This window comes from Rhinatrema bivittatum, chromosome 9 (genome assembly GCF_901001135.1).
Source record: "Rhinatrema bivittatum chromosome 9, aRhiBiv1.1, whole genome shotgun sequence".
Classification (NCBI taxonomy): domain Eukaryota; kingdom Metazoa; phylum Chordata; class Amphibia; order Gymnophiona; family Rhinatrematidae; genus Rhinatrema; species Rhinatrema bivittatum.
The window spans coordinates 199,548,880-199,576,776 of NC_042623.1; the positions used below are offsets into that span (position 1 = coordinate 199,548,880).

At 46.9% G+C, this 27,897-nt stretch overlaps 1 protein-coding gene across 5 annotated transcripts in view; it reads right to left on the reverse strand.

Annotated features, from left to right (window-relative positions):
- The window catches only part of ATR (ATR serine/threonine kinase), a 368,882-nt gene that overhangs the window by 67,777 nt on the left and 273,208 nt on the right, over positions 1–27,897 (reverse strand). For all 5 annotated transcript variants that reach the window (XM_029617054.1, XM_029617056.1, XM_029617057.1 and 2 more), the window contains 3 exons: positions 26,378–26,555; positions 19,509–19,685; positions 11,065–11,224 (listed from right to left, as the gene is read on the reverse strand). In XM_029617054.1, the coding sequence (XP_029472914.1) occupies positions 11,065–11,224; positions 19,509–19,685; positions 26,378–26,555 (515 nt within the window). The remainder of the gene's footprint in view (positions 1–11,064; positions 11,225–19,508; positions 19,686–26,377; positions 26,556–27,897) is intronic.

The window sequence follows — 27,897 nt, forward strand, 5'->3', positions numbered from 1 at the left end:
TTGGAGAGGGGGAGAGTGAGAAATGGGGAATTTTGTAGGAGTTGAGAGAAATGAATACTTGGGGGCAGAGGGTGAATGCTTCTGGGGGGAGTAGCATGAAAGCTGGGAGAGTTGAGGGGGACGAACGCTGGGAGGTGAGGAGCTGTTTGAATGCTGTGGGGAAGGGGTGAATGCCATCTTTCTCTCTGTGTGTCCCTGAAGTCAACAATGCAGATTAGACCGTTTGGAACCTTATTCCAACCCAAGGTCCATGCTGCCATGTGTTCTGCAGTGAGGGGACCATGGCTAAGGTGGGAAGAACAGATTGAGGGAGACGGGGCCAGGATAAGGGGGTTGCATGAGAGCCATGTATGAAGGAGTTTTAAGAGTGAAATAGTTTAGGAGGAGTGGAAGGAACATTAAAAAAAAAAAAAAGTCAGGGATAGGGGTAGATGAGGTTCAAAAGAGTTGGAGGAATGGCAGTAGAGAAGTGCGAGAAAGCCAGGGTGGGAGGGTGTGTGTGTGAAAGAAAGCCTGAGGTGGAAATGGGGGATGATAAGACACAGAAATAATTTCAGGGTGGGGGTGGGGCAGAGGGTATGTGTGAGAGAGAGCCAAAGGTGACAGAGCCAGAGTTGGTGAAGGGAGTGGGGGCAAAAATAACCAACAGGGGATGGGGGTGGGGTAGAAATAATAAATAAAAGAGAGGTTGGACGGGATATACTGATGCTGGGTAGACAGTGAAGGGGGGTACAGGATGAATTAGATAGGGGCTGCCAAGTCCTCATCGTAGTTCTCATGGAGGTTGAGAGATGCTATGCTGGGGCTGGAGTGAGAGACACGCAGGATAGGGGCTAGCTTTGCTGCTGCCCTGTGTGAACAATTACTGTGCTGCCCGCCCCCCCCCCCCCCCGATTCATTCAGTCTCTGTCCCAGGGCCGTCAAAGCCCAGCTCCCTCCAGCAATCTATATTTTTAAAAACTGACACCCATCCACTCCTCCACAGAACCCATGGTCATGGGAAGGGTATTACATACCCTAGGGAAACCTTACAGCCTTGCACACACACCACCCCCTACACTCCCACCACCTCTATAGCCACACAAAGTGTAATTATGCACTTGTAACACATTTTACATGAAAATGAATATTCATAAGTACAGTCTTCTGAGGCAAAATATCACTTACAACATGTATATTATATTTACAAGCATTGCTGTGGTGCCAACCAGAAAACTCTGCACCTCAGAAAGCCATGAATAAACATAATTACCATTATAATATAGTAAACCTCCCATACCAAAACAATCCTAGCAACCTTATCTATGAAAAGGCAACATTGCACATATTGCACCAGGCCCTAGAACACCAATACACCTCCTATTGGGAAAACAGAACAAGCCAGGCTGGTATAGATCCCTACACCGAAACTACATGCCAGCAAAATAGCTCACCTCGGTCACATATGCAGAATACAGACAGACCCTGACCAAATACAGAATAAGGAGTCCAGAAAGTAAAAATAGAAATGTGGTGAGAAGAACTGAACTGGAATCCACAAGCCAGCCTCTATATGCCGAGCAACAATGGAAAAACAAAAACATAACCATTCTTCATAAAACATTAAAGAATAAAATCGAGAAATATAACACAATTTATTTATTTATTTAACATTTTTCTATACCGACCTTCATGGTATTAACCATATCAAATCGGTTTACATAAAACAGGGAGGAACTTTAACAATAAATAATAAATAATCATTTAACAGAAGGAGCAAAGTTACAATCAACAAGGAGGATAAACTTGGAAGCATAGGTAGCTGGAAAAAAGAGTAGAAGGAGACAAATAGCTGAGAACATAATAACAATACAGGTTAGAATTTTGTATATTTTGGCTGCTTAGGGGTTTCTAATTCCAGAGTTCGTGAATTGTGGCTAATGGCTGTTAGTGTGCTTCAGAAGGTTGCGGGAAGGCTTGGCGGAAAAGCCATGTCTTAAGTTTTTTTCTGAATGTTAGATGGCATGGTTCCAAATCAAACTCATAAAAAGAATAAATATTTCAAACCAGTTAATGAATAAAATATCCAAAATTTCCCAAACACCAATACATCAAAAAATCCAATAATTAAAAATTTTTCTAATATTTCCCAAAAAAAACTAAATATTTCAGAACAGCAAAAACATCAAATTATACCCAATAATTAAAACTAATAAGGATTAACAAATCTCCTGCTCTTCTTTTGATTTCCAATCACCCTGAGATTTTTGTAGATTCGGGGAGATAGGGCCGCACAAACTATCTTCTCTCTCTCTCACTCACACACACACACACACACACACACACACACACACACACACAAAACACGACGATTCTCTTACACACTGCCCGTCTCATATACATGCCCTATGCTCTCACATAAACTCCCTCTCTCCCTGTGAGAGAGGGAGTTTATGTGAGAGCTTATGTCATTCAAAGACACAAACACACATAACACAGGCTCTCACACAGACACACACACGCAGGCCTCACACAAATACAAACTCATGCACAGAGGCACTCACAGACACAGACACAAGCACATAGGCTTTCACACAGACAGACACATGCATACAAGCTATCATACACACACACACAAACACACACAGGATCACACACATACATAAGCTCTCATATAGACTCAGACACACACATATATGGTCTCCTGTTCTCTTCGGGCCTGGTGAGATGAATTCCACCATGGCCTGCGGGTTCCTCTTCTCTTCGGGCTGTGGTAAGATGAGCTCCACCACGGCCACGCAGGCTCCTCTTCTCAATGGTCACAGGGAGGGGGGGGGGGGGGAGTTGGCGCTGAAGCGGGAAAAGTTCAGCTGCTGGCAGGTTGAACTTTGCGTGGCCAGCAGCCTCTATCTTCCTCTTCAGCCGCCAGCGAGTTTGGCTCCGCTGGTGGCCCTACAGCCTCTTCTGTTGCTGCCCTATGCAAATGCATGGTATGCACACCCAGTCACACCAGGCCTGAAGAGACAGACAGGATGGGAGGATTGCAAGTGAGAGAGAGAAACACAAAAAGACATTAGGCAGAGCATGGGAAAATGCTGGTCAGAGACTTGTTGGGACAGAGTGAGGAGAATGAGAGAGAGACTGGTGTTGCGTTGGAGGTGGACCCTTTGCCCGAGGGTGGAGTTTAGGCTACCCGCAGGGCAAGCCCAACCAGCTCCCCACCGTCAGGAGGCGGAGCTGGTTGGGAGATGAAGGCCAACTGGAGCTTCACCAATACCAGCCCTCATTAACCCCAGGTTGAGCCCTTGGGTACCGGGCCCAGCTGGTCTTAGGTGGACCTCCATCAGATGATTCCCAGTTGGAGACGTGGTAGATAGCCAGGGACCAGCAGAGGTAACAGGAAGACCGCAGCAGGTCCGGACGAGGTAGGGATCCAGAGACCAGAGCATCAAAGAAGGTCAGAAAGAAGAACAGGTGATGCCTGGGTAATAGTGGGCCAGAGCCTGAGAAGGCCAAGTCCAGGAAAATACCAGGAGACAAATGGAGGACAGGCTGGCATCAGAGCAGGCAGTGACTTAGGCGAGGAACGGAGGTCAACAGAGCGAGGGTCGAAGCTGGAGGTCAGTCCAAAGTGTAGTCCAAAAAGGTAACAAGGGTCAAAGCCAGAGGTCAGTCCTGAGCGTGGTCCAAAGCGTAGCAAGGGTTAAAGCCAGAGGTCAGTCCTGAGCATGGTCCAAAGCTTAGGAAAGGTAAAAGCCAGAGGTCAGTCCAAACTAGGCTAGGAAGGGACCAGGAACCAAGTCAGGAACAGGAACCAGGAATGAAGTCAGGAACAAGCAACGAGCACACGACAAGTGTAGAGACCTGTTGCCAAGGCAAGGAACTAGTGGCGAGCCCTGCCTTAAATAGCAGGGCCCGGTGACGTTATCATCTGGGGCCGCGGGTTGGTTTCCTGCCACGGCCCCTTTAAAAGACGGCAAGGCGCACACGTGCACGCCTAAAGGGCAGTAGGACACTGGACGACTGTGTCTCCCCGCGGCAAATGTGGGGAGACCCGCCGGGAACTGGGGAGGTCCGCAGTGGAGCCAGAGACGGCCGAGGAGGTAATGGAGGCTCGGGAGCGTAGGCGGCTGCCCACAGCTACGAATGAAGATGAGCTAGGACCGGAAGCTAGGCACCAGAGGTGAGCAGACCCAGTCGTGGGCCTGCCGCGGATGGGACATGCGCTCCCCTCTTGGAGGCCCGGGTTTGCCTGGATGGACACGATGGAATCGGAGGTGGTGTCCCTTGTTCAGAATGTTACTAGCAGGCTCCCACGAATTCTCCTCGGGACCGTAGCCTTCCCAAGAGAGAAGATACTCCCAAACGCGGCCTCTTCTATGGACATCAAGAACTTCTCGCACTTAATACATGGAATCAGCCTCGGCAGCAATCTGGGAAGGCACAGTTTTGCCTGAAGGCCAGGAGAGTACCACCGGTTTAAACAGTGAAAGGAGTTGTGTATTCCTAGATTCGGTGGTAGTCTGAGTTGGTACATGACTGGCACAATACGCTGGGTAACAGGAAAAGGGCCAATAAATCTTGGCGCGAATCTCTGTGAAGGAAGCTCGCGTCGAATATAGCATGTGCTTAGCAAAACCTTTTGGCCTGGCTGGAACTCTGGTGCTGGACGATGACGAACGTCTGTGGATTTCTTGGCCCGAGCCGCGGCCTGGGGCAGACGAAGATTGGTCTGGGCCCAAAGCACCTGGAGGGCGTCTGCCGTGGCTTGAGCTGCTGGCGAAGGTACGGAGAGTGGAATCGGTAACAGGAGCCGGGGTTGTCTGCCATATACAATGGAGAATGGTGAAACTCTGGTGGCTGCTGCTGCAATGTGGGAGTTATGGGAAAACTCGCCCATGGAAGTAACTCCGCCCAGTTATCCTGCTGATCATTAGAGTAGGCGCGAAGGAAACTCTTGAGTGAGTGGTTCATCCGCTCAGCCTGGCCATTAGTCTGAGGGTGGTATGTTGTAGTCAGGCTGATGGTGATGCCAAATTTTTTTCACAAGGCGCGCCCAGTAGCGGTTGACAAACCTAGGGCCTCTATCTGAGGCAATATCCGTGGGTAGACCATGCAGGCGGAAAACATGCAGGAAGAAAAGACGTGCTAGCTCCGGGGCTGATGGTAAGGCAGGCAAGGGGACAAAATGAGTCATTTTGGAGAATTGGTCCATGATGACCCAGATGACCATATTCCCACAAAGTCTGTGGATAAGTGAGTCCATGGCTCTTCAGGTGCAGGTAATGGCTGAAAGAGGCCCCAGGGTTGACCTGCTGATGGCTTCTGCTGGGCACAAATTGGACAAGAGTCCACGTAGGCACAGGCATCGGTAGACATGGTGGGCCACCAGTAGTAGCATTGGAGGAGAGACAGGGTTCAGGCACGTCCCGGATGACCTGCTAATTTAGAGTCATGTGCCCAACGCAAGACCTTCTCTCAGAGCCGGCGAGGTACTACAAACTTCCTGGCTGGAACTGTGATGGTGGCAGACAGACAGATTTAGGCAGGATCGATGACATGACATGGCTCGTCTGGGGTGTCATCTGGTTCAAAGGAGCGGGATAAAGCGTCCGCTTGGAGGTTCTTCTCCTCTGGACGATAGCGGAGCTTGACGTTAAACCAGGAGAAAAATAGTGCCCAACAGGCCTGGGGAGCATTGAGACGCTGGGCATGTCTTAGGTGCTCGAGGTTTTTATGGTCAGTGAAGATCATAAACTTGAACTGGGCGTCCTCCAACCAGGGGCGCCACTCTTCGAGGGCGAGTTTAATGGCAAGCAACTCCCTATCTCCAATGCTGCAATTTTGCTCAGCGGGGGAAAACTTGCGGGAGTAGAATGAGCAAGGCTGGAGGACTCCTTGGGTTGAGTGCTGACTCAGAACTGGCCCAGCCCCTATGGCAGAGGCGTCCACTTCCACAATGAAGGGATGGTTTGGGTCCGGATGGTGTAAGCAAGGGCCCAAAAGGAAGGCATCCTTGAGTTTCTGGAAGGCAGCGAGGGCTTCAGGAACCAATTCTTGGTGTCACTGCCTTTACGGGTCATAGCCGTGAGGGGTGCTGCCAGCAGGGAGTAGTTTGCTATGAAATGACGGTAATAATTAGTGAATCCTAAGAACCTCTGGAGTGCCCGAAGGCCCACAGGCCAGGGCCAATCTTGGATGCCCTTTAATTTGCTAGGGTCCATTATGAAACCTCGCTCAGAGATAATGTAGCCTAGGAATGGTAAACTAGATTTTTCAAAGAGGCACTTGTCGAGCTTGGTGAACAAATGGTTCTCTCGTAGGTGTTGGTGCACCGTGCAAACGTCGGCACGGTGAGTGGTCAGGTCTTTAGAGAAGATGAGGATGTCGTCTAAATACACGACGACCTTAGTATATAGGAGGTCACGGAGGATTTCATTTATCATGCGTTGAAATATCACAGGGGCATTACAAAGTCCAAAAAGCATGACAAGGTATTCGTAGTGTTCATCCCTGGTATTAAATGCTGTTTTCCAAACACCTTTAGGGCGTATGTGGATCACATTATAAGTGCCTCAGAGATCCAACTTGGTAAAAATGGTGGCGCCCTGGAGGCGATCAAACAGTTCCGTGATTAACGGCAGAGGGTACTTGTCCTTGCAAGTTATAGCATTTAAGCCACGGTAATAAATACATGGTCTTACAGACCCATCCTTCTTCATGACGAAGAAAAAGCCCGTGCCCACGGGCAAGGCAGAAGGGCAGATGAAACCTTTAGCCAGGTTCTCTTGGATATATTCAGTCATTGCTCGGGTTTCAGGCACAGATAGTGGGTAGGTCCTACCCCTAGGAGGCATAGTGCCCGGGAGCAGCTCGATGGGACAATCAAACTTGCGAAGAGGCGGAAGGATATCTGCCTTCTGCTTAGAGAATACATCTTCAAAATCCACATATGGAGGCTGAAGACCAGAAGCAGTCACTGCAAGGGGAATCACAGGAGGAGGTGCCACCTTCTTGAGGCACGTTTTATGACAGGTTGGGCTCCATTCGGTGAGCTGTAAAGTTCCCCAGTCAAACTGAGGGGAGTGACGCTGAAGCCACGGCAATCCCAAGATCACTGGATGGATGGATGGATGGATTTCTCCAGAATGAAGATTTCAACCTCCTCCTCGTGTAAGGCTCCAGTGAGGAGACAGACGGGTGCCGTCACTTGGGAGATCCTTCCAGATAGCGGTTCACCGTGAATGAAGGCGATGCATAGCGGTGTCTCGATAGTGCAAGTGGAGAAGGTACAGAAAAGGGCGACCAAAATGATAAGGGGAATGGAACAGCTCCCCTATGAGGAAAGACTAAAGAGGTTAGGACTTTTCAGCTTGGAGAAGAGACGGCTGAGGGGGGATATGATAGAGGTGTTTAAAATCATGAGAGGTCTAGAACGGGTAGATGTGAATCGGTTATTTACTCTTTCAGATAATAGAAAGGCTAGGGGGCACTCCATGAAGTTAGCATGTGACATTTAAAATTAATCGGTGAAAGTTCTTTTTCACTCAACGCACAATTAAACTTTGGAATTTGTTGCCAGAGGATGTGATGATTAGTGCAGTTAGTATAGCTGTGTTTAAAAAAGGATAGGATAAGTTCTTGGAGGAGAAAACCATTACCTGCTATTAAGTTGACTTAGAAAATAGCCACTGCTATTACTAGCAACAGTAAAATGGAATAGACTTAGTTTTTGGGTACTTGCCAGGTTCTTATGGCCTGGATTGGCCACTGTTGGAAACAGGATGCTGGGCTTGATGGACACTTGGTCTGACCCAGCATGGCATGTTCTTATGAGATGCCTAGGAGGTGCACCAGATCCTTGAGGATGAAATTCCCACCTGCTCCTGAATCAATTAGAGCCATGACTGGGAAAGAGCGAGAGTCCCAAGTCAAGGTGACTGGCAGTGACAATTGAGGGGCTGGAGAAGTAGTGTCCAAGTTCAGGACCCCAACTGAACTTAGGCCCGGGAGTTTCCCGGACGAACAGGACAGGACTGGAGGCAGTGGCCAGAAGCCCCGCAGTACAGGCACAGACCTGAATGCCTCCATCTGAGGCGTTCCTCCGGAGACAGATGCCCTTGGCCCAGCTGCACGGGTTCCTCCATTTTATAGTTGATGATGGGGTTCCGCTGGTAGCAGACCCTGCTTCTGGTGGAGAATGGGAACGTTCTGCAGCGGATCGTCGGGGCATCCGCACTTCATGGTCACGCTCCTGGAGGTGATGGTCTATGTGGCCTGCCAGATCAATAAGGTCCTCAAAGGAGGAGGGTAGCTCACGGGCTGTGAACTCGTCTTTAAGCTGAATTGACAAACCGTCCAAATAAATGGCTCAAAGGCAATCCTCTTGCCATGCGAATTCTGTGGCAAGGGTCTGGAACTCATTGTATAATCGTTGAGAGCTCGTTGGCCTTGCCGTAAACGAATGAGACTGGAGCTAGCCACAGCCTGCATCCCTGGATTGTCGAATGTCCTAAGGAAGATAGTCATGAAATGTGACAGCTCTTGAAGGAGAGAGTCCGAACGCTCCGACAAGGGAGAAGTCCATGCCAGCACTTTGCCTTCCAGACAAGAAATAATGAAGGTAACCTTCGTGAGTTCATCCTGGAAGATGGAAGACGGCAGAGTGAACTGCATATAGCACTGGTTGATAGTGCTGCTGAGTCTGGGATCCCCACTGAAATGGGATGGAGCGGGTAGGGCCAACAGAGCCCTAGAGGGCGAAGGCAACGGCTGAGGGCTGGCTGGTGTGGACGTCGGTGCTGTAGGGCCAGTGTGGGTATCTAGCCGGACATGTAGGCACTCAACGGAGGAGGCCAGCGCCACCAGGAACCGCTGCTGTTCCTAGATTTTCAGGGCCAGGCCTGGAATGGCTTGGAGGGCAGAGGGCTCTGCCGAGTCCATGGCCTTGGCAACCTGTTGCATTGGAGGTGGACCCTTGGCCCGAGATGGGGATGACTCTACCCGCAGGGCAAGCCCTAAGGGTCCCCACCGTCGGGAGGCGGTGCTGGTTGGGAGATGGAGGCCAACTGGAGCTTTGCCAATACCAGCCCTCGGTTCCCCGCAGATTAAGCCCTTGGGTACCAGGCCCGGCTGGTCTTAGGTGGGCCTCCGTCAGATGACTCCCAGTTGGAGAAGTGGAAGATAGCCAGGGACCAGCAGAGGTAACAGGAAGACCGCAGCAGGTCTGGACGAGTTAGGGATCCAGAGACCCAAGCGCCAAAGAGGTCCAGGAACAAGAACAGGTGACACCCAGGTAATAGTAGGCCGGTGCCTGAGAAGGCCAAGTCCAGGAAGATACCAGGAGACAAATGGGGGACAGGCTGGTGTCAGAGCAAGCAGTGAGTTAGGCGAGGAACAGAGGTCAACAGAGCGAGGGTTGAAGCCAGAGGTCAGCCCAAAATGTAGTCTAAAAATGAAACAAGGGTCAAAGCCAGAGGTCAGTCCTGAGCATGGTCCAAAGCGTAGCAAGGGTCAAAGCTAGAGGTCAGTCCTGAGCATGGTCCAAAGCGTAGCAAGGGTCAAAGCCAGAGGTCAGTCCTGAGCGTGGTCCAAAGCATAGGAAGGGTCAAAGCCAGAGGTCAGTCCTGAGCATGGTCCAAAGCGTAGCAAGGGTCAAAGCCAGAGGTCAGTCCAAACAAGGCTATGAAGGGAACAGGAACGAGTCAGGAACAGGAACCAGGAACAAAGTCAGGAACAAGCAACGAGCACACGACAAGCGTGGAGACCTATTGCCAAGCCAAGGAACTAGTGGTGGGCCCTGCCTTAAATAGCAGGGCCCGGTAACAACATCATCTGGGGCCGCGGATTGGTTTCCCGCCACGGCCCCTTTAAAAGTTGGCAAGGCGCATGTGCGCGCCTAGAAGGCAGCATGATGCTGGATGGCGGCATCTCCCCAAGGCACACGTGGGGAGACCTGCTGGGAGCTGGGGAGGTCCGCAGTGGAGCCAGATGGCCAAGGAAGCAATGGAGGCTCGGGAGCATAGGCAGCTGCCCACAGCCGTGAGGGAAGACAGGCCAGGACTGGGAACTAGGTGCCGGAAGTGAGTAGGCCCAGTTGCAGGCCTGCTGCGGACGGGACACGCAACAACTGGTAAGGGAATTTATTGCTATTGCACAAGAAAGAGAAAGAGAAACTGGTGGGGGAATTGATCAAGAGAGAAAGACTGGTGAGGACAGGGTGGGGAAATTGAGAGAGGAACAGTCTGATGGCAGGACTGACAGACTGGTGGGGATAGGAAGGGACAGAGAGAGAGGTTTAGATCAGGATGAGAGTGTTGAGAGAGGGAGTAAAATACAGGTAGGGATGAAGGGAAGGGGGATTTCCATTGCGGACATCTCTTCCATGCAGGGAAGTTGCTGAATAAAACACTGCACCAGGCAAGGATTGCTTTTGGCACCCTTCCCCCTTTTGAACTCACAGAGACTCAAAAGGGCAATTAGGTGTTCCCCCAGTTTGCCACTACAGGCAGTCATCCTACTTGCCACCCCTTGCAACTGCCCTACTCCTCAAATGGGATCCTCCCATCTCTTAAAAACATGAGGCTCTTTGGAATTGTGCATTCCTTGGCTCTTGGTACATGAACTGTTGGGCCACCGCTGTAATAAGCACTGAAAAATTCCAGGAAAAAGTAAAAACGGGAAACAAAGGCCTATAAAAGTTTTGCTACCTCCAAAACAAAGAATACAAACTCAAAATGGTACAGCAAATTAAAGCTCACTTAAACCATGCCTACTTGGTTTGCAGATCCCAAAAGCAAATCTATCAGCCTCCTCGTGGAGCAAACATTTTCAGACTGCAATGCCCTGCCTCCATGCAGCTTCTCCTGCACTTGACAGCTATATTTCTCTGTTCCACTCACTTTTGTAGCAGTATTCAGTAGGATAGCAAAGTTGGGCAAACATATTTTTCACTATTCACTAAGGAAACCAAAAGAAGTCTGAAATCGGTAGACCTGTTTTTTAACCCTGTGTACAAAACTAAGGATGGAACAGAACAGAATACATACTATACCAAAACTTTCTTTTCCACGATCCCTACAGTACCTTGGACCACAGGCATTTTGCTCTTTCCACATTGAGTTCAGCCAGTCTGGATTCACCAGCATTCAGGAGGGCATTATATGCAGTCTGGTGATGCCCTGCCTTTCGTGCCACTCTGGCACTCTGTAGCCAGCATTCTCCAACCATGTCCACATTATCTGGTCTGTGTAAATACACATACAAAAACATCAATTACAAGACAGGTCTTGCATACAATACTTGGTGCCAGATTCAAAGACCTGCCACTTTACACACTGCAGGATATTAAAGTCTTGGGCTAAATATGCACATTTTGCACTTTGTCCTAATAAGCACTAACATAGCACCACAATAATTTGCATTTCTATAGCACCTTTCATCTAGGCAGGATCATAGTATAGTTAGGGTTTTTACAATTTTAAAAACATGCAGGCACCTCAGGAGTGCATGCTCTGGTAGGACAACAGGGAGACAAAAGTTTGAACAATTTCATCCAATTACAGTTCCCCTCGAGGCACAAGTATTCAGCAGTCACCGGTAGAAGGAAGTCTTCTTCTGATTATTAAATCAGTGCTCTAACCATTACCCCCATATTCCTCTCTTGCAAAAAAAAAAAAAAAAAAAAGATTTTATCCTCTCCTAAAGAGCTAAAACATGTTTGGAAAGGTGCTTTCCTTTTTGCAATATTAGAAGTTCAAATACCTTGCCCTTGAACCAGACAGCAGCAGAAAGACATGGGTACAAGGACAGACATGGTGTCCCCATGATGTTTTCTCTTAATTTCAGAAAGAACACGTAATAAAAAATGTTTTAAAGTATTTCATTGCTAGGTTCCACAACAGTTTTTATTTCTATTTAACTGATTTTTCTCAACTTTCTCCAACCCAACATATTTCCCTGACCAACTAAATGCCACAAATAAACTACTAATGTATACAATGATATTTCTGTACCATAGTAACATAACATAGTAACACAGTAATGATGGCAGAAAAAGAACAAATAGTCCAGCCAGTCCGCCCAGTAATTTTCTTATCATAGTAACTGCTGCTCTATGCAGATTATCCCCATGTTGCCATTAAGGGTAGTAACTGGCCTTCCCTGCAGGTTACACCCATGTTACTGTTAAGGGTAGTAACTGCTGCTCCCTGCAGGTTACCCCATGTTACTGTTAAGGGTAGCAACTGCCCCTCCCTGCAGGTTACCTTCATGTTACCATTAAGGGAAGTAACTGCTGCTCCCTGCAGGTTACCCCCATGTTACTGTTAAGGGTACTAACTGCCACGCCCTGTAATTTACCTTCATAGAAACATAGAAATGATGGCAGAAAAAGGCCAAATGGCACATCCAGTCTGCCCAACAAGCTCCCACACTTATTTTCCCATACTTATCTGTTTCACCGACCACCAAGTTCAGGGCCCTTGTTGGTAACTGATTGATTCGAATTTCCTGCCACCCCATGCCATTGATGTAGAAAGCAATGTATGTATGATTCATCAAAGGTGAATCATAAGGCTTAATGGTTAAGAGTAGTAACTGCCACATCAAGCAAGTTTCCCCGATGCTTGTTTACCCAGACTGCACAGATCAAGGCTTTGTTGGATGTTGTCTGAATGTAAATCCTCTTTTCCACTTTTCCCCCTGCCGTTGAAGCAAAGAGTAACGCTGAATATGCATTCAAAGTGAAGTATCAGGCTTAATTGGTTTAGGGTAGTAACCACCGCAATGAGCAAGCTACCCCCACGCTTATTTGTTTTCCCAGACTGTGTAATTCAGTCCTTGTTGTTTGTTGAGTGAATGCAAATCCTCTTTTCCACATTTCCCCTTGCCGTTGAAGCAGAGAGCAATGTTGGAGTTGCATTAACCGTGTGAAGGCTTATTGAGTAAGGGTAGTAATCACCAGGTAGTAGCCACCATTCCAGCAAGCCACCCCCATGGCTCTTCTCTTCATTCCCATCCTCTAGCCTTTATGGATCGACAGTGTTTATCCTATGCCCCTTTGAAATCCTTTACAATTTTAGTCTTCACCACTTCCTCCGGAAGGGCATTCCAGACATCCACCACCCTCTCCATGAAGAAATACTTCCTGACATTGGTTCTAAGTCTTCCTCTCTGGAGTTTCAAATCGTGAGCCCTAGTTCTACTGATTTTTTCCAACGGAAAAGGTTTGTTGTTGACCATTAAAATCTTTCAAGTATCTGAAAGTCTGTATCATATCACCCCTGCTCCTCCTCTCCTCCAGGGTATACATATTTAGGTTCTTCAATCTCTCCTCATAAGTCAATTTATGTAGACCATCCACCTTTTTGGTCGCCCTTCTCTGGACAGCTTCCATCCTGTCTCTGTCCCTTTGGAGATACGGTCTCCAGAACTGAACATAGTATTCCAGGTGAGACCTCACCAAGACCCTGTACAAGGGGGATCATCACTTCTTTTCTCTTACTAGATATTCCTCTTTCTATGCAGCCCAGCATTCTTCTGGCTTTAGCTATCGCCTTGTTACATAGTGTCTAACGATCTGAAGTCGGCGAAACAATCACCCCAAGCTCTCTCTCCTGCTCCGTGCACATCAGCCCTTCACCCCCCCCCCCCCCCCCCCAATCAAATACAGTTCTTTCAGATTTCCACACCCCATATGTATGACTCTGCACTTCTTGGCATTGAATCTCAGCTGCCATATCTTCGACCACTCTTCCAGATCGCATTATTAGGACATTTTTTCGGCGTAATTGAGTAGCCTTAATCACTTCTGGATTAATCCAAATCTGATGGCCGTAAACAAAGATGGTCTATTCCTGAAAAAGAATTTCAATATATTGTTGCGGTCTGACAAAAAGGCAAGAGAGACTAACAGTGGTCTTATTTGATTAATCTCCATAACTTGTGACATTTCCAATATCTGCAAGATGTCCATTGTTGGTATCTGTCTCGCGACTCCTTCTTCTTCTGCTTGGTCCGCCTGACGTAAATAATAAGCTTTAATAATTACCGGCATAGCTGACTCAGGTATTTTCAATATTTGTTGTACATATGATTTAAACAACTCAAGATGGGAAATCATACATATTACCGGAAAATTTATCACTAAGATTATGTGCTCTAAGCGCATCCACTAAGTTTTTTAACCTTTTGTTAACAACTAACTCAGACTGAACTAACTCACTCAGATGATCCCCTTTGTTTTACGGCCGTCAGATTTGGATTTATCCATATGTGATTAAGGCTACTCAATTATGCCGAAAAAATGTCCTAATATTGCGATCTGAAATACTTCATTTAGGTGCCCGATTTATTCTTAGATATCCGTGTAGATGTTGTATAAGATACTTAAATGTCAATTATATGTTCCTTGAGCCTGAACAACTCAGAGCATTTTTGGATGCGCGCACCCGAGAAGTATCCACAGTGGTTCGGTATAAGTTATTTATTGTGTAACTACTCGACATAACCTGTTTTCTTTCAATTTGAATTTCTTATATGACCCTCTTATTTCTGCCTCTCTATATTTCTTATATTTTAGATGCAGAAAATTTCTAATGTATAAGGTTTATATTCCTTTTTTCCTTATTTGATATACTTCTTTGTAATGCATCAATTTTTCTGTACAATATTGTATACTTGAGAAAAATTTAATAATTTGAAAATAAAGAATTATAAAAAAAAAAAAATCTGCAACAGAATGGACACGCCGGAAAGAGTGGATAGAATGAGATAGGATTTAAGGAAGCTGGAAGAGTGGTCGAAGATATGGCAGCTGAGATTCAATGCCAAGAAGTGCAGTCATATGCATATGAGGTGTGGAAATCTGAAAGAACTGTATTTGATGGGGTGAAGGGCTGATGTGCACGGAGCAGGAGAGAGACCTTGGGTTGATAGTGTCTAATGATCTGAAGTCGGTGAAACAGTGTAACAAGGCGATAGCTTTCCAAATTTTCCACTTTCTTATTAAATGTGCAAATCAAGTTAGTATTTAACACAGTTTGATTTTTAGTTTCCAGCGTTGTTTGTGACAAAGATACAAGCGAAAATTCAATTGACTTCAAGGCTGTCCAAATTCCCTCTAAAGTTATTTGTTCAGGTCGCAGTGTATTAAAGCCTGAAATCAGAGCATTAGGTTGAGCTCCCCCCGATTCTATGCTGGTGCTCATGCTCACCCCAGTACCTTGCATGGAAATCATTGCTGTAACACGATATTCCTCCAACAAGAAATCTGGTTCTGATCCCTCCGTGCCTCCTCCGGGTCTCGTTCCACCCTCTCCTCAAGGCCCCAGGCTTTCCTTCAGGCTCTCACTCCGGCTGTCTGATCTTATTTCTCCCTATAGCAATGCCAGGGAGGTTCCCACATCGACTCGTCCTGGGTGAGCAGGCCTGTTTGGTTCACCGGGACTCAAGGTAGTATCAAAGGTCAGAGGGGACAGCGTACACTCTACCATCGTCCCTCCAGCGATCAAGCTTTCCGGTGAGGATGTTGCTGCTCCTGCAAAAAAGCCTTCGATGCGAGGTTGCTGGGTGTCGATAGAGGGTGAGCTAACACTCATTCCCCTAAGTTTTTCCTTCCTCTTAGTATGCGGCATATTAAGGAAACTTGTAAAAGAAAAAAACCTCGCAGTGAAAGACGTGATGCAGCTTCCTACTTGGCAGCCATCTTGCCTCCCACTCTGTTGCAGATAGTATCATCCGCAAAAAGACAAACCTTACCTTCTAACCCGTCCGCAATGTCGCTCACAAAAATATTAAACAGGACCAGTCCTAACACCGATCCCTTGCAGCACTCCGCTCAACACTGCTCTCTCTTCAGAGTAAGTTCCATTTACCATCACACATTGTCTTCTGTCTGTCAACCAGTTTGCAATCCAGGCCACCACCTTGGCACTCACTCCTAAGCTTCTCATTTTATTCACAAGCCTCCTGTGCAGGACCATATCAAAAGCTTTGCTGAAATCCAAATAGATGACATCGAGCGCTCTTCCCTGATCCAATTCCCTAGTCACCCAATCAAAAAAGTCAATCAGATTTGTGTGACAGGACCTTCCCCTGGTGAATTCATGCTGCCTCTGGTCCAGCAATTCTTCTGACTGTAGATAGCTCACTATTCTTTCTTTCAGTGATTCCATTACTTTTCCCACCACTGAGGTGAGGCTAATCAGCCTGTAGTTTACAGTCTCCTCTCTGCTCTCACTCTTGTGAAGCGGGACCACCACCGCTCTTCTCCAATCACTCGGCACCACTCCCGTTTCTAGCGATCTATTGAGCAGGTCACGCAGCGGACCCACCAGCACATCTCTGAGCTCCCTCAGTATCCTGGAATGAACCTCATCAGGCCCCATGGCTTTGTCCACTTTCAGTTTTCCTAGCTCTTCCCATACATTCTCTTCTGTAAACAGAGTTTCATCTACTCCACTTCCCTCCATTCTTGTTAACTAGCGACAGTCCTTCTCCAGGGTTCTCTTTAGTGAACACCGAACTGAAGAATTTGTTTAATATTTCTGCCATTTCTTCATCTCTCTCCACACATTGATCCTTTTCACCTTTCAATTACCATTAAGGGTAGTAACTGCCACTCCTTGCAGATTACCCCCTGTTTCTGTTAAGGGTAGTAACTGCCACTCCCTGCAGTTAGTTATCCCTAAGCCTTATGATAACCCATAAAAAATTACTGCTAGCAATATTTTTACTGGGTGATGAGCCTTTTTGAAAAATGGTTGATGTGCTTTGCATTATGGACTTGACCGTAAAAGCAGTCCTGTGCTTTATCCTTTATGTCTGCGTATCAGTACCCCAGACTGTAAAAGTCAGGGTCCATGATAGTTGTCATCTGAATCCAATTCCTATTCCTCCTGCCCTGCCGTCAAAGTAGAAAGGGATGTTGCAGTTGCGACAAAAACTTCAAGGCTTATTGGTTAAGGGTAGTAATCCCTATGTCTTCTGTTAAGAATAGTAACTGCCACTCCATGCAGGTTACCCCCATGCTTATCAGTATCACAGACCTTAAAAGTCAGGACCCTCATTAGTTGTCTGAATCCAATTCCCATTTTTCTCCCTGCCTTTTAAAGGAGAGCAATGTTGCAGTTGCATTAAAAGCATCAAGGCTTATTGGTTAAGGATAGTAACTGCCGCACCAACAAGTTACCCCCATGCATGCTTTTCCTTTCCATCCTCTAGCCTTTAGGGCTCCACAGTGTTTATCCCATGCCCCTTTGAATTCTTTCATTGTTTTTGTCTTCACCACCTCCTCCAGAAGGGCATTCCAGGCATCCACCACCTTGTTCTTGAAGAAATATTTCCTGACATTGGTTCTGAGTCGTTCCCCCTGGAGTTTCATTTCGTGACCCCTCTGGGAATGACTCAGAACCAATTTATTACCCACTCATATCCACAGTTCAAGGTTGGATACAAATTAAAACAAGCATAAAATAGACATGCCACATAAAAATATATATGGAACAGCTCAGGAAAATAGACCTAGAAAAGTTATCTATCTATATATATTTATATCTATCTATATTTATATCTATCTATCTATCTATATATATATATATATACACATACACACACATGCATCTATACATACAGCATGCTCAATAAACATGAACCTATATAAGGATAACTATTAAAATTAAAGCCACTGCCAAACAGCTATTAACCATGATCAATCAAACTTCAAAGCAGCAAAAATCTGCCCTCCTAACTGCCTGCATTATAATACCAATAACAGATTACACCATACAGTTGTAAACCTTGGTCAGTCAGGGAAACTTCAAATAATGCCCTCCCCCAACTGCCTGCCAATCTTAAGCTTGTTGGAATAAGAAGGTTTTTAAATATTTCTTGAACGTCTGGGTGCAAACCATTTGATGCAGTTGATCAGATAAAGAATTCCAAATTAACAGGCCTATAACTAAAAAGGCCTTTTCGCTTGTTTCTGCAAGATGTGTGGTCACGGAGATGGAACATGCAAGAAGGATCTACGAGCAGTACACAAGATGGCTTATAAATACAGATATACCACCTTTACAATAATCCAAAATGAAGAATTGGTTAGCAATTTATGGACTAATAAAGCCAGTTTATAATCTGAACTGGCATCCAGTGAAGGGGAAAATAGAACAAGTGTTATATGCTCACAGTGCTTTGTGCTTGAAAGAATCCCTGCTGCTGAATTTTGAATGAGCTCTAATGCCTTTTTGCTGGAAGCCCAGTGAACTATGAATTACAGTAATCCAGACCTGTCAATACCAAGGCCTGGAGTCTTGTATGACAGGATGAAGCACAGAGTACATTGTTAAATCCACTTGCATTATTTTCTATGGATTTATAACTTTTATAAAGTATCAAACATGCCTGAATAGCAAGGGAGTAATTTTTTCTTAATAGCTTGCATTAGCAAGTTGGCAACTATGCACATAAGATAAACCAATTTCCAAAGTGAATTTACACAGCTATCTTCATTGCCCGAGTACAATTGCACAATTCTGTGCAAAAAGTTTTGAAAATTCACACGCATACTTTTGAAAATGCAAAATATATGCATGTAAATGAAATCCCTCCTCAACTCCTCTCCCCCTCCAACTTAGTCCAGGGAAACTTACATGCAGCCTGCTGAAAGTTTACCTGCATATTGGGCGGGCAATTTTATAAGACTCCATTTCTATGAGTAAAGCACTATTTTACCAATGGAAATGCCTTTGAAAATTACCCCCTCTGGGGTAGATTTACAAAAAATGCGCGTTCGCGTACTTTTGTTGGCGCACCAGTCGCAAACAAACGTATGCTGGATTTTAGCAGATACGCGCGTAACCGCGCGTATCTGCTAAAATCCAGGATCGGCGCGCGCAAAGCTGCCGATTTTGTGCAGCCGGCGCGTGCCGAGCCGCGCAGCCTGCCTCCGTTCCCTCCAAGGCCGCTCCGAAAATCGGAGCGGCCTCGGAGGGAACTCGCTTTCGCCCTCCCCTCACCTTCCCCTCCCTTCCTCTATCTAACCCACCCCCCCGGCCCTATCTAAACCCCCCTCCTACCTTTGTCGGGGGATTTACGCCTCCCGGAGGGAGAAGTAAATCCCCACGCGCCAGCGGGCCACTAGCGCGCCGAGACGTGCCCCGGGCCGAAACCCCGCCCCTGAAACGCCGCGTCCTGCCCCCGAAACGCCGTGCCGATCGGCCCCGCCCCCGACACGCCCCCCTCGGAAAACCCCGGGACTTACGTGAGTCCCGGGGCTCTGCGCGCACCGGCAGGCCTATGGAAAATAGGCGCGCCGGCGCGCAAGGCCCTGCTCACGTAAATCCGGGCGGATTTATGCGAGCAGGGCTTTTAAAATCCGCCCCTCTATGCATAACATTACACCATTCAAAGATCATGAACTGGGACAAAAAATAAGAAAAATACACTTTAACATTAAAAAAAAGATAAAAGTTGCATCAAAGAAGAAATCCAAATCCCTTTTGGACAGAAGAATACAAACAGAGGAACACCTTTTATTAAGGCTAAGCAAAGCTCTTCGCAGTGCCAGGATGGGCTCTTTGGCTCTGTAGGAGTTCTGAGTCATTTCTAAGCGGGCCACCCAATTAAGCGAATCCTTGTGCTGGTCACCAAGCTGCTGCTGAAGCAGTTGTCCCACGCTGTGCTCCAATTCACACAGCATGTGCAACCTTCAAAATCAGAAACAGATTTATGGTTAAAACAAAAATACTATAGAGCTCAGCTGTAAACTTCTTACCTGCAGGACATTTGTTTATGTCTATAAAAGCCTCACAGCACTTTCAATACTGGACAGTCCAAAGAGCAGGCTAATACGCCAGGAATCCAATCTGGCTCTCCATCACTTTGGACCACTTACCATAAACCAACTGACATCAAAATAGCTTCTAGATCTGTGTTTTTGCCATCTACTTAATGTATCCTAGAATTTAGAGCATGATCTTTTTAGAATCCAGAACTTCAAAATCCAGCATGAAGAAAGGCTAACGAGGTTAGGGCTGTTCAGCTTGGAGAAGAGACGACTGAGGGGGAATGTGATAGAGGTCTTTAAAATCATGAGAGGTCTAGAATGGGTAAATGTGAATCGGTTATTTACTTTGTCAGATAATATAAGGACCCAGGAGGCACTCCATGAAGTTAGCAAGTAGCACGTTTAAAACTAATTGGAGAAAGTTATTTTTCACGCAACGCACAATTAAGCTGTGGAATTTGTTGGCAGAGGATGTGGTTAGTGCAGTTAGTGTAACTGGGTTTATAAAAGGTTTGGATAAGTTCTTGGAGGAGAAGTCCATTAACTGCAGTTGTCTTAGAGAATAGCCACTGTTATTACTGGCATCAGTAACATGGGATCTACTTAGTGTTTGGGTACTTGCCAGGTTCTTATGGCCTGATTTGGCCTCAGTTGGAAACAGGATGCTGGGCTTGATGGACCCTTGGTCTAACCCAGTATAGCAACTTCTTATATTATGCCAGGGACAAGGGTTAAAAATAAAAAAGTCCTGACCAAACTCAGATCATCAGGGAAGCTTGAATTAATCCCCAAAGCTTCTGATGCCTACCTACGTTTTCTGGGGTTTGTAGCTCTGCTTTCCTACAAAAAAATGTGAAGGTATCCAAATGACATTTTTTATTAGAAGTGAAACAATAGGAAAATTGTTTCTTACCAGTTAATTTTCATTCCTGTATTACCACGGATCAGTCCAGACTCCTGGGTTTTGCCTCCCTTCCAGCAGATGGAGACAGAGAAAGTTTCACAGGCACCGCCTCTTAACCCAATGTACCACCTGCATCGCCTCAGTATTAATCAGTATCCAAGTACAAAATATTTAACAAATCAAATGTCTAACCAATTAACTATACTACATCCCCTGGAACGAGCAAGGGGGACAAGGGAAAAAAATGTACTACTCAAATTAAATCCTTTCGAAAAAGGACCAATGGAAAACCTGTGACATTCTTCAGAAATAAGCAAGAAATAGTAAAGACAGATCGAGCAGACTCTCTTCAATCTCATCTTCACCACCGGGCGGGTATCTGGACTGATCCGTGGTACTACAAGAACGAAAATTAGCAGGTAGGAACCAATTTTCCTTTCCCTGTACGTACCAGGATCAGTTCAGACTCCTGGGATGTACCAAAGCTTCCCTAACCGTGGTGGAACTGAGAGAGCCCTGCTTGGAGAACACTCTCTCCAAAATTTCTGATGTCCGGGGCCTGCAAATCTCTTGTGGCGACACAAATTGACATTCAGCCCAGGAGGCAGTGTGGGAACGAGTAGAAGGAGCTCTTAACCCCTCCAGAACAGGACGACCGCAACAGATATATGTGATAGCAATAGCCTCCTTCAGCCAACATGCAATTGAGGCCTTTGACGCCTTCTGGCCCTTTTTTGCACCGCTCCACAGCACAAATAAATGATCTGACAGCTTGAAACTGCTGGTGACCTCCAGGTACCTCAACAATGCCCTCCTGACATCTAAACGTCTCAGTTCTTTGTCATGACTTGGTTCAGACTGTAAAACTGGAAAAGCCAGAAGCTCCAATGCCTGGCTCAATTGAAAGGCTGAAGCCACCTTTGGCAGAAAGGACGTAACAGTCCGCAGGGAAACTTCATAATCCGAAATCCGCAAAAAGGGCTCCCGACAGGACAAGGCTTCAAGTTTCAAAACCCTTCTAGTGGAACAAATGGCAACCAAGAATACCACCTTCAGAGTCAAGTCCTTCACCGTGGCTCTCTTGAGAGGCTCGAACAGAGCTGCACACATGCTCTTAAGAACGAAGTTCAGACTCCAGGAAGGACACATTTTGTGGATAAGAGGGCGAAAATGTTTTGTTCTGCAGAGAAATCTGACTACATCCGGATGTGCTGCCAAAGTCGCACCACGTACCTTGCCCCTCAAACAACAGAGGGCCGATACCTGCACTCTGTAGGAGTTGAAAGTCAAACCTTTCGCTAAGCCCCCCTGCAAGAAAGACAGAATCTGCACCACCGAGGCTTGAGGATGGAACCCTTGTTCCACACACCAAGTCTGAAATAATTTCCAGACCCAGAAGTACGCCAAGGAGATAGAGGTCTTTCGGGCTTGCAGCAGAATACAAATGTCCTCCGGATAACCTTTCTCCCTCAACTGCCTCCTTTCAAATGCCAAGCTACTAGACAGAAGCGATCCACTTTACCGGAAAATATAGGACCTTGTCATAGAAGGTTCTGCAGATGTCCCAGCCTCAGGGCCCCTGACCACTGCTAGATTGATGATATCCGCAAACCATGGCCACCATGGCCACCATGGCCATTCGGGAGCTACGAGAATCACTGTTCCTTGGTGAACCTCTGTCCTTTTTAGGACTTTGCCTACCAATGGCCAGGGAGGGAATATGTACAGGAGAACATCCCTCAGCCAAGGCATCACTAGCACATTGACCCCCTTCCACGCTGTACTTTCTCCTGCGGCTGAAGAAACGTGGCACCTTTGTGTTTCTTGGGGTCGCCATAAGGTCTACATGAGGTATACCCCACGATTGAGAGATGAGTGTCATCACTTCGTCCAAAAGCTCCCATTCTCCCAAATCTAATTGCTGACAGCTGAGAAAATCTGCTTGCACGTTGTCTGTCCTCGCAATGTATGACGCTGCTATCAAGGCCAAATGCTGTTCCAGGACATCAGCAGCTCCACTTCTAGAGAAGCTACTTGACACTGTGCCCCCCCTGGCGGTTGATGTAAACCACCGTTGTTGCATTGTCTGAGAGAACGCAGACTGCCCAGTTCTGCAGAAGGGGTAAGGAAGGCCTCGAGAGCCAGTCGGACTGTCCTGGTCTCCAGGTGATTGATGGACCAGGTCATTTCTTCCACTGACCATTGACTGTGCACCGAATGGGACTGACACAAGGCCCCCAACCAGTGAGGATGGCATCGGTAGTGACTACCACCATTGAGGCATCTTGAGATCCACCCCGCGGCATAAGTTGTCTTGGGTAAGCCACCACTAAAGACTGAATTGGCAAACTCTACAAGCGGTAACAGGAAATGAAACTGCTTGGACATTGGATCCCAATGGGACAATAATGCTTTCTGTAGAGGCCTCATATGAGCAAATGCCCATGGGACCACCTCCAAGGTCGAGGATATAGAGCCGAGAACTTGCAAGTAATCCCAGACCCTGGGTACTCGCATCTCTAGCAGATGCCGCACTTCAGCTTGTAGCTTCAGAATCAGCTCCTCCATGAGAAAAACCTTGCCCACACAGGTATCGAAGCGCGCCCCCAAGAAATCTAGGACCTGAGAGGGGGTGAAGCGGCTCTTGGCTAGGTTCACGACCCAACCCAAAGTTCTCAAACGGTGCACCACAACCTCTATCGCCTGTCAACAAAGGTCTTCCAACTTCACTCAAATGAACCAATCATCTAGATATTGATGCACCAGTATCTCCTCTTTTCGGAGGGCTACTGCTACAACGATCATCACACCTTTGTGAAAGTTCTCGAAGCCCTGGCAAAACCGAATGGAAGAGCGCAAAACTGATAATGCTTTCCGAGAATCATGAATCTGAGATACCTCTGATGATCTTGATGTATCACAATGTGTAAATGTGCTTCCTTGAGATTTAAGGAAGCCAGGAACTCTCTGCTTTGTACCACTGCTATGACAGAGTTTCCATCCTGAAGCGGGGAAACTCGAGGGTTGCATTCACCTTCTTCCAGTCCAGGATTGGACAAAAAGTCCCTTCCTTCTTCGGTACCACAAAATAAATGGAGTATCATCCCGTCTTCCACTTGTCCCGAGGAATGGGGACAATAGCTCCCAGCATTTCTAGCCTTTGGATAGTCTGTTGGATGACCCGCTTCTTTGCTGAAGAGGTACAAGGGGATATTATGAACAGGCTTCTTAGTAGACGAGCAAATTCTAAAGCGGATGTTTAGAACCCACTGGTCCGACATGATCTTAGCCCACTCCTTGTAAAAAAAAATAAAAAAAAGATCTGCCAACCCCCGACAGTCAGCACTGAGGAGCAGGCCAGATTTACTTCATTGTACAGATTTGGCTCCGCTAGGCCTTTGGCTAGAACCGTCCTGGTTCGCTCTGCAGCCATAAAAGGACTTGGACCAAGACTGAAACCTCCCCAAGGATTGCTTCTGGCCCGCACCCAGAGCTCTGTCCTGAGAACGAATCGGGAGAAACCCCTTTGGACCTTTAGGCTTGTCCTCTGGCATCTTATTATTCCCGAGCTGTTTTATCAACTGATCTAAATCCTCTCCAAAAAGTAGCTTTCCCTTAAAGGGGAGCGCACCGAGCTCAACCTTTGACAAAACATCTGCTGGCCAATTACGCAACCACAAGTGCCTTCTAGCAGAATCCTCTGAGATCATTGTCCTAGAAGAGGTGCGAATAAGGTCATATAAAGCATCGGCCCTGTAGGCTACAGCAGCTTCCAAATGCTCTGCTTGTTTGGTGTCCCGGGGAGAAAGATCCCTGGTACTCTGCAGCTGCTGCACCCATCGTAGACTTGCATGAAGCATAAAACTGCTGCATACTGCCGCACGGATGCCCAGAGCAGAGAATTCAAAAATCCTTTTAAGGTGAACCAAAAGCTTTTTGTCCTGCAGATCTTTCAGTGCTGCCGCCCCAGCAACCAGAATGGTGGTTTTCTTAGTAACTGCTGACACTGAAGCATTCATCTTTGGCACTTTCAAAAGATCCAGGGTCTCTTCAGGTAAAGGATAAAACTTATCCATAGCCCTGCCAACCTTTAGTCTGATCTCCGGAGTATCCCACTCTCTGACCATCAACTGCTTCACCATTCTGTGAAAAGGAAAGGTCCAAGCCTGGTCCCTCAAACCAGACATGACTGGATCCACTGTGTCCTGGTCAGTCTCCTCCTGTGGTACCTCTATCCCGAGCTCCGCTAGGACATGAGGAATCAGAGGACAGAGTTCATCTCTTTGGAAAAGGCGCATGACCTTTGGATCATCACCTTCCACAGCGGAAACCTTGCCAGACTCCTCCTGCTGATTCAAGTCATGGTGGAGAGGAGGGACAACAAGGGGAAAATCCCCAGAGGGCGGCCCCTGTTCGGAGTCATCAGAGGAGGTATCATCAGGCAGTAAATGCGACATTTGGCCCTTAACTGTAAAAATGCGGGTAGACCCTGGCATTCCTGATGACCTGGGTAATCTATTGGGCGGGTTGCCCAGTGCCCTGTCACTGACCGAGGCACTCTGCTTGCCCTAACTAACCATGTATGCCTCGTGCATCAACAGAATAAAATCTGGAGAAAAATGTGTGGTCCCCCTAAAATCCCCTCCCAGAGGATTAGGGTTCTCTCCCAGATGCCTCCCTGAGGCCTCCTGGGCCCCCTCCGGGCTCGAATCAGCTGCTGTTAGTGTTGGAGGGAGATCCCCTCCTCCTGCAGCTCTCTCCCTCAGCAGCAGCGAAGGTTTCCAAAATGGCCGCCGTTCACGCACTCAGTGGGAATGGGTTGGCCGGCGAACTGTCAGAGCCATGCTGCTGCGAAGACGCCACCCAAGATACCCGCAACGGGCCCTCCCCCTCAGGGAGGCAGCGGGAACAGCGGCCAAGCCGAAAAAGCCGCATACTGTGCTACCCACCCATGCAGCAGGCGGCTGACAAGTGGCATGGCCGGTGCGAGAGAATGGCAGGGACGCAGACACGGACAACGACAAGATCGGGAGACACGGGACAGCAAAAATAGCCTAGGCACCCCGACTCCAATCGTTCCCAGTGATCGACAGCAGCAGCCGTTAGCAAGCAACACCATGCAGAGATTGAAGGCTTTTTTTTTTTTTTTTTGAGGGAAGTGCAAAAAAAGAAAAAGAAAAAAAAAAAAAAAAAAAAAGAGTACTTCCCTGAGAAAATGGCAAAGGCTTCCCACGATCTGTGAAGGAGGGGAGAGAGCTGGACCACCAGCTATCATTCCCGGCGTCCCAGGGAGCAATTTGGGGCCCCCCAACCCCTGCTCATCTGATACCTGCTACCAGGAGGGATGGAGCCACCAGGACCCGACAACCTCCTGGGAGGAAATCCTCCACTTCTGGTGAATCTTTCTTTTTTTTTAAATACTCAGATACAGAACCACAAGTTTTGTGCCACCTCCATCTGCTGGAGACAGAGAAAGACTGAGGAGATGCAGGTGATACACTGGGTTAAGAGGCGATGCCTGCAAAACCTTCTCTGTCTCCATCTGCTGGGAGGCAAAACCCAGGAGCCTGGACTGATCCGGGTACGTACAGGGAAACTAGTTTATTAGTTAAAACATTCACAACTGACTAGCAGTGAAGCACAGCTCTAGTACAGCCAACCCCATTCTTTTTCTTACATTACACAGTAATATGGAAACCGTACAGCACCTGACAATATATTCATATCCCCGCTGATAGGATCCTCTTTCAAAGCTCGCAGCAGAGAGGGGAACAATCTGTTCTGCTCGGATTACTTTCAGGGTCTCGTAAAATGCCTCCATGTCCTTCTTTTTGGCAGATAGTAGCAGCTGCCCTAGTCTAACACTCCATGTGGTGGACTTCTTGTCTAGAAAACAAAAGGATTAAAAGAGGACTATCACACAATTAAAGAATAATGTGCTTGGACGTTTTGCTTCCTGAAGCGATCATTTTTGAAATGGTAAAATGCATAGTAGTGCTGGAGCTGCAGACTTCCAATAGGTTAAGTGACAATGGAGCTGATGTAATAAGCTGCGCAAAATCTGCTGTGGGTTTTTGCGCACTGATCGTATGCGTGTATGTAGATACACATTCAGCGTAGGAAAAACGTGCACAGAAACTCATACAAAAAACCCGCTGCAGGTTTTCCGTGAGTGCCTGCAAACTTATTTATTTATGCTTTTTATATACCGTCGTTCCAACAGAAGATCACAACGGTTTACATAAATTGCATTTGATCACATTGTATAATATTGTATTAACAGGTTCTTATTTAATACTTATTTTTAATACTATTGAATAATCAAAACATTCAAAGTTAACAATCTAATATTGATATTTACTGTTTCAGTTTTGATTAGATTTTAGTCTATTATTTGCTGGCAGGTAAAAGAGGAAGTTATCCTTTAACAGATAATATGCAGGGAGCCACACTAGCAGAGAGACCGGTTAGTGTGGGGTTTTTGTTTTTTTTTAAATGCCTGTCAGGGCAAGAGTTAAGTGAAAGTGCCTGTCTGGAGGTGCCCGGGACTTCCTGATCGTAACTGCTCCTACCACTTTGGCAGCTTTCGGTCCCAGTCCCTGTAATGTGGATCCGGGCAGTGTCGGAGATTCCCATAGCCCTTGGACATCACCCGTCCGTCCATCCCGGCTCCTGCTCTCTCCAAGTAGGGCTGATCCATGCCGAGCAGCCCTGGGCATCCGGCAAAGAAAAGGCTGCACAGACACCAACCACACTAATGCCAGCAATGGAGTAAAAGAGCCAAAGTGATAGGAGCTGAAACATTTATTTTCCAGTAGTTAGAAATGAATCTGGAACATTTTTCCATCTAATTTAGCGCCTGTTCTTCCCAAGGCTTTCGGCATCGGAGCTTATGCAGGTATTGACATGTGTATTGGGTATTCTGCTGGGATTTTTGGCGTGTATCTCCTTGCATACCATTCCCTTATTACATCCCGTGGAGGGGCTGCTTTTGCCGCATGTGCTAAATATATGCGCAGAAAAAATAGCGCCGATTTCAGCGTGGCTCCTATTTACATCAGCCCCAATGAATGAAAATTCCACCACTCTCTCGTACCCACGGTCTTAAATTTAAAACTGGTAAAAACATGGTCTGATAAAGATATGAGTAAACGCACAGAAAATTTCCCCATTTTATTTTCCTAAGGCCTTCAGTTAATAGACAACCTATACAATAGAAAGTGCACTG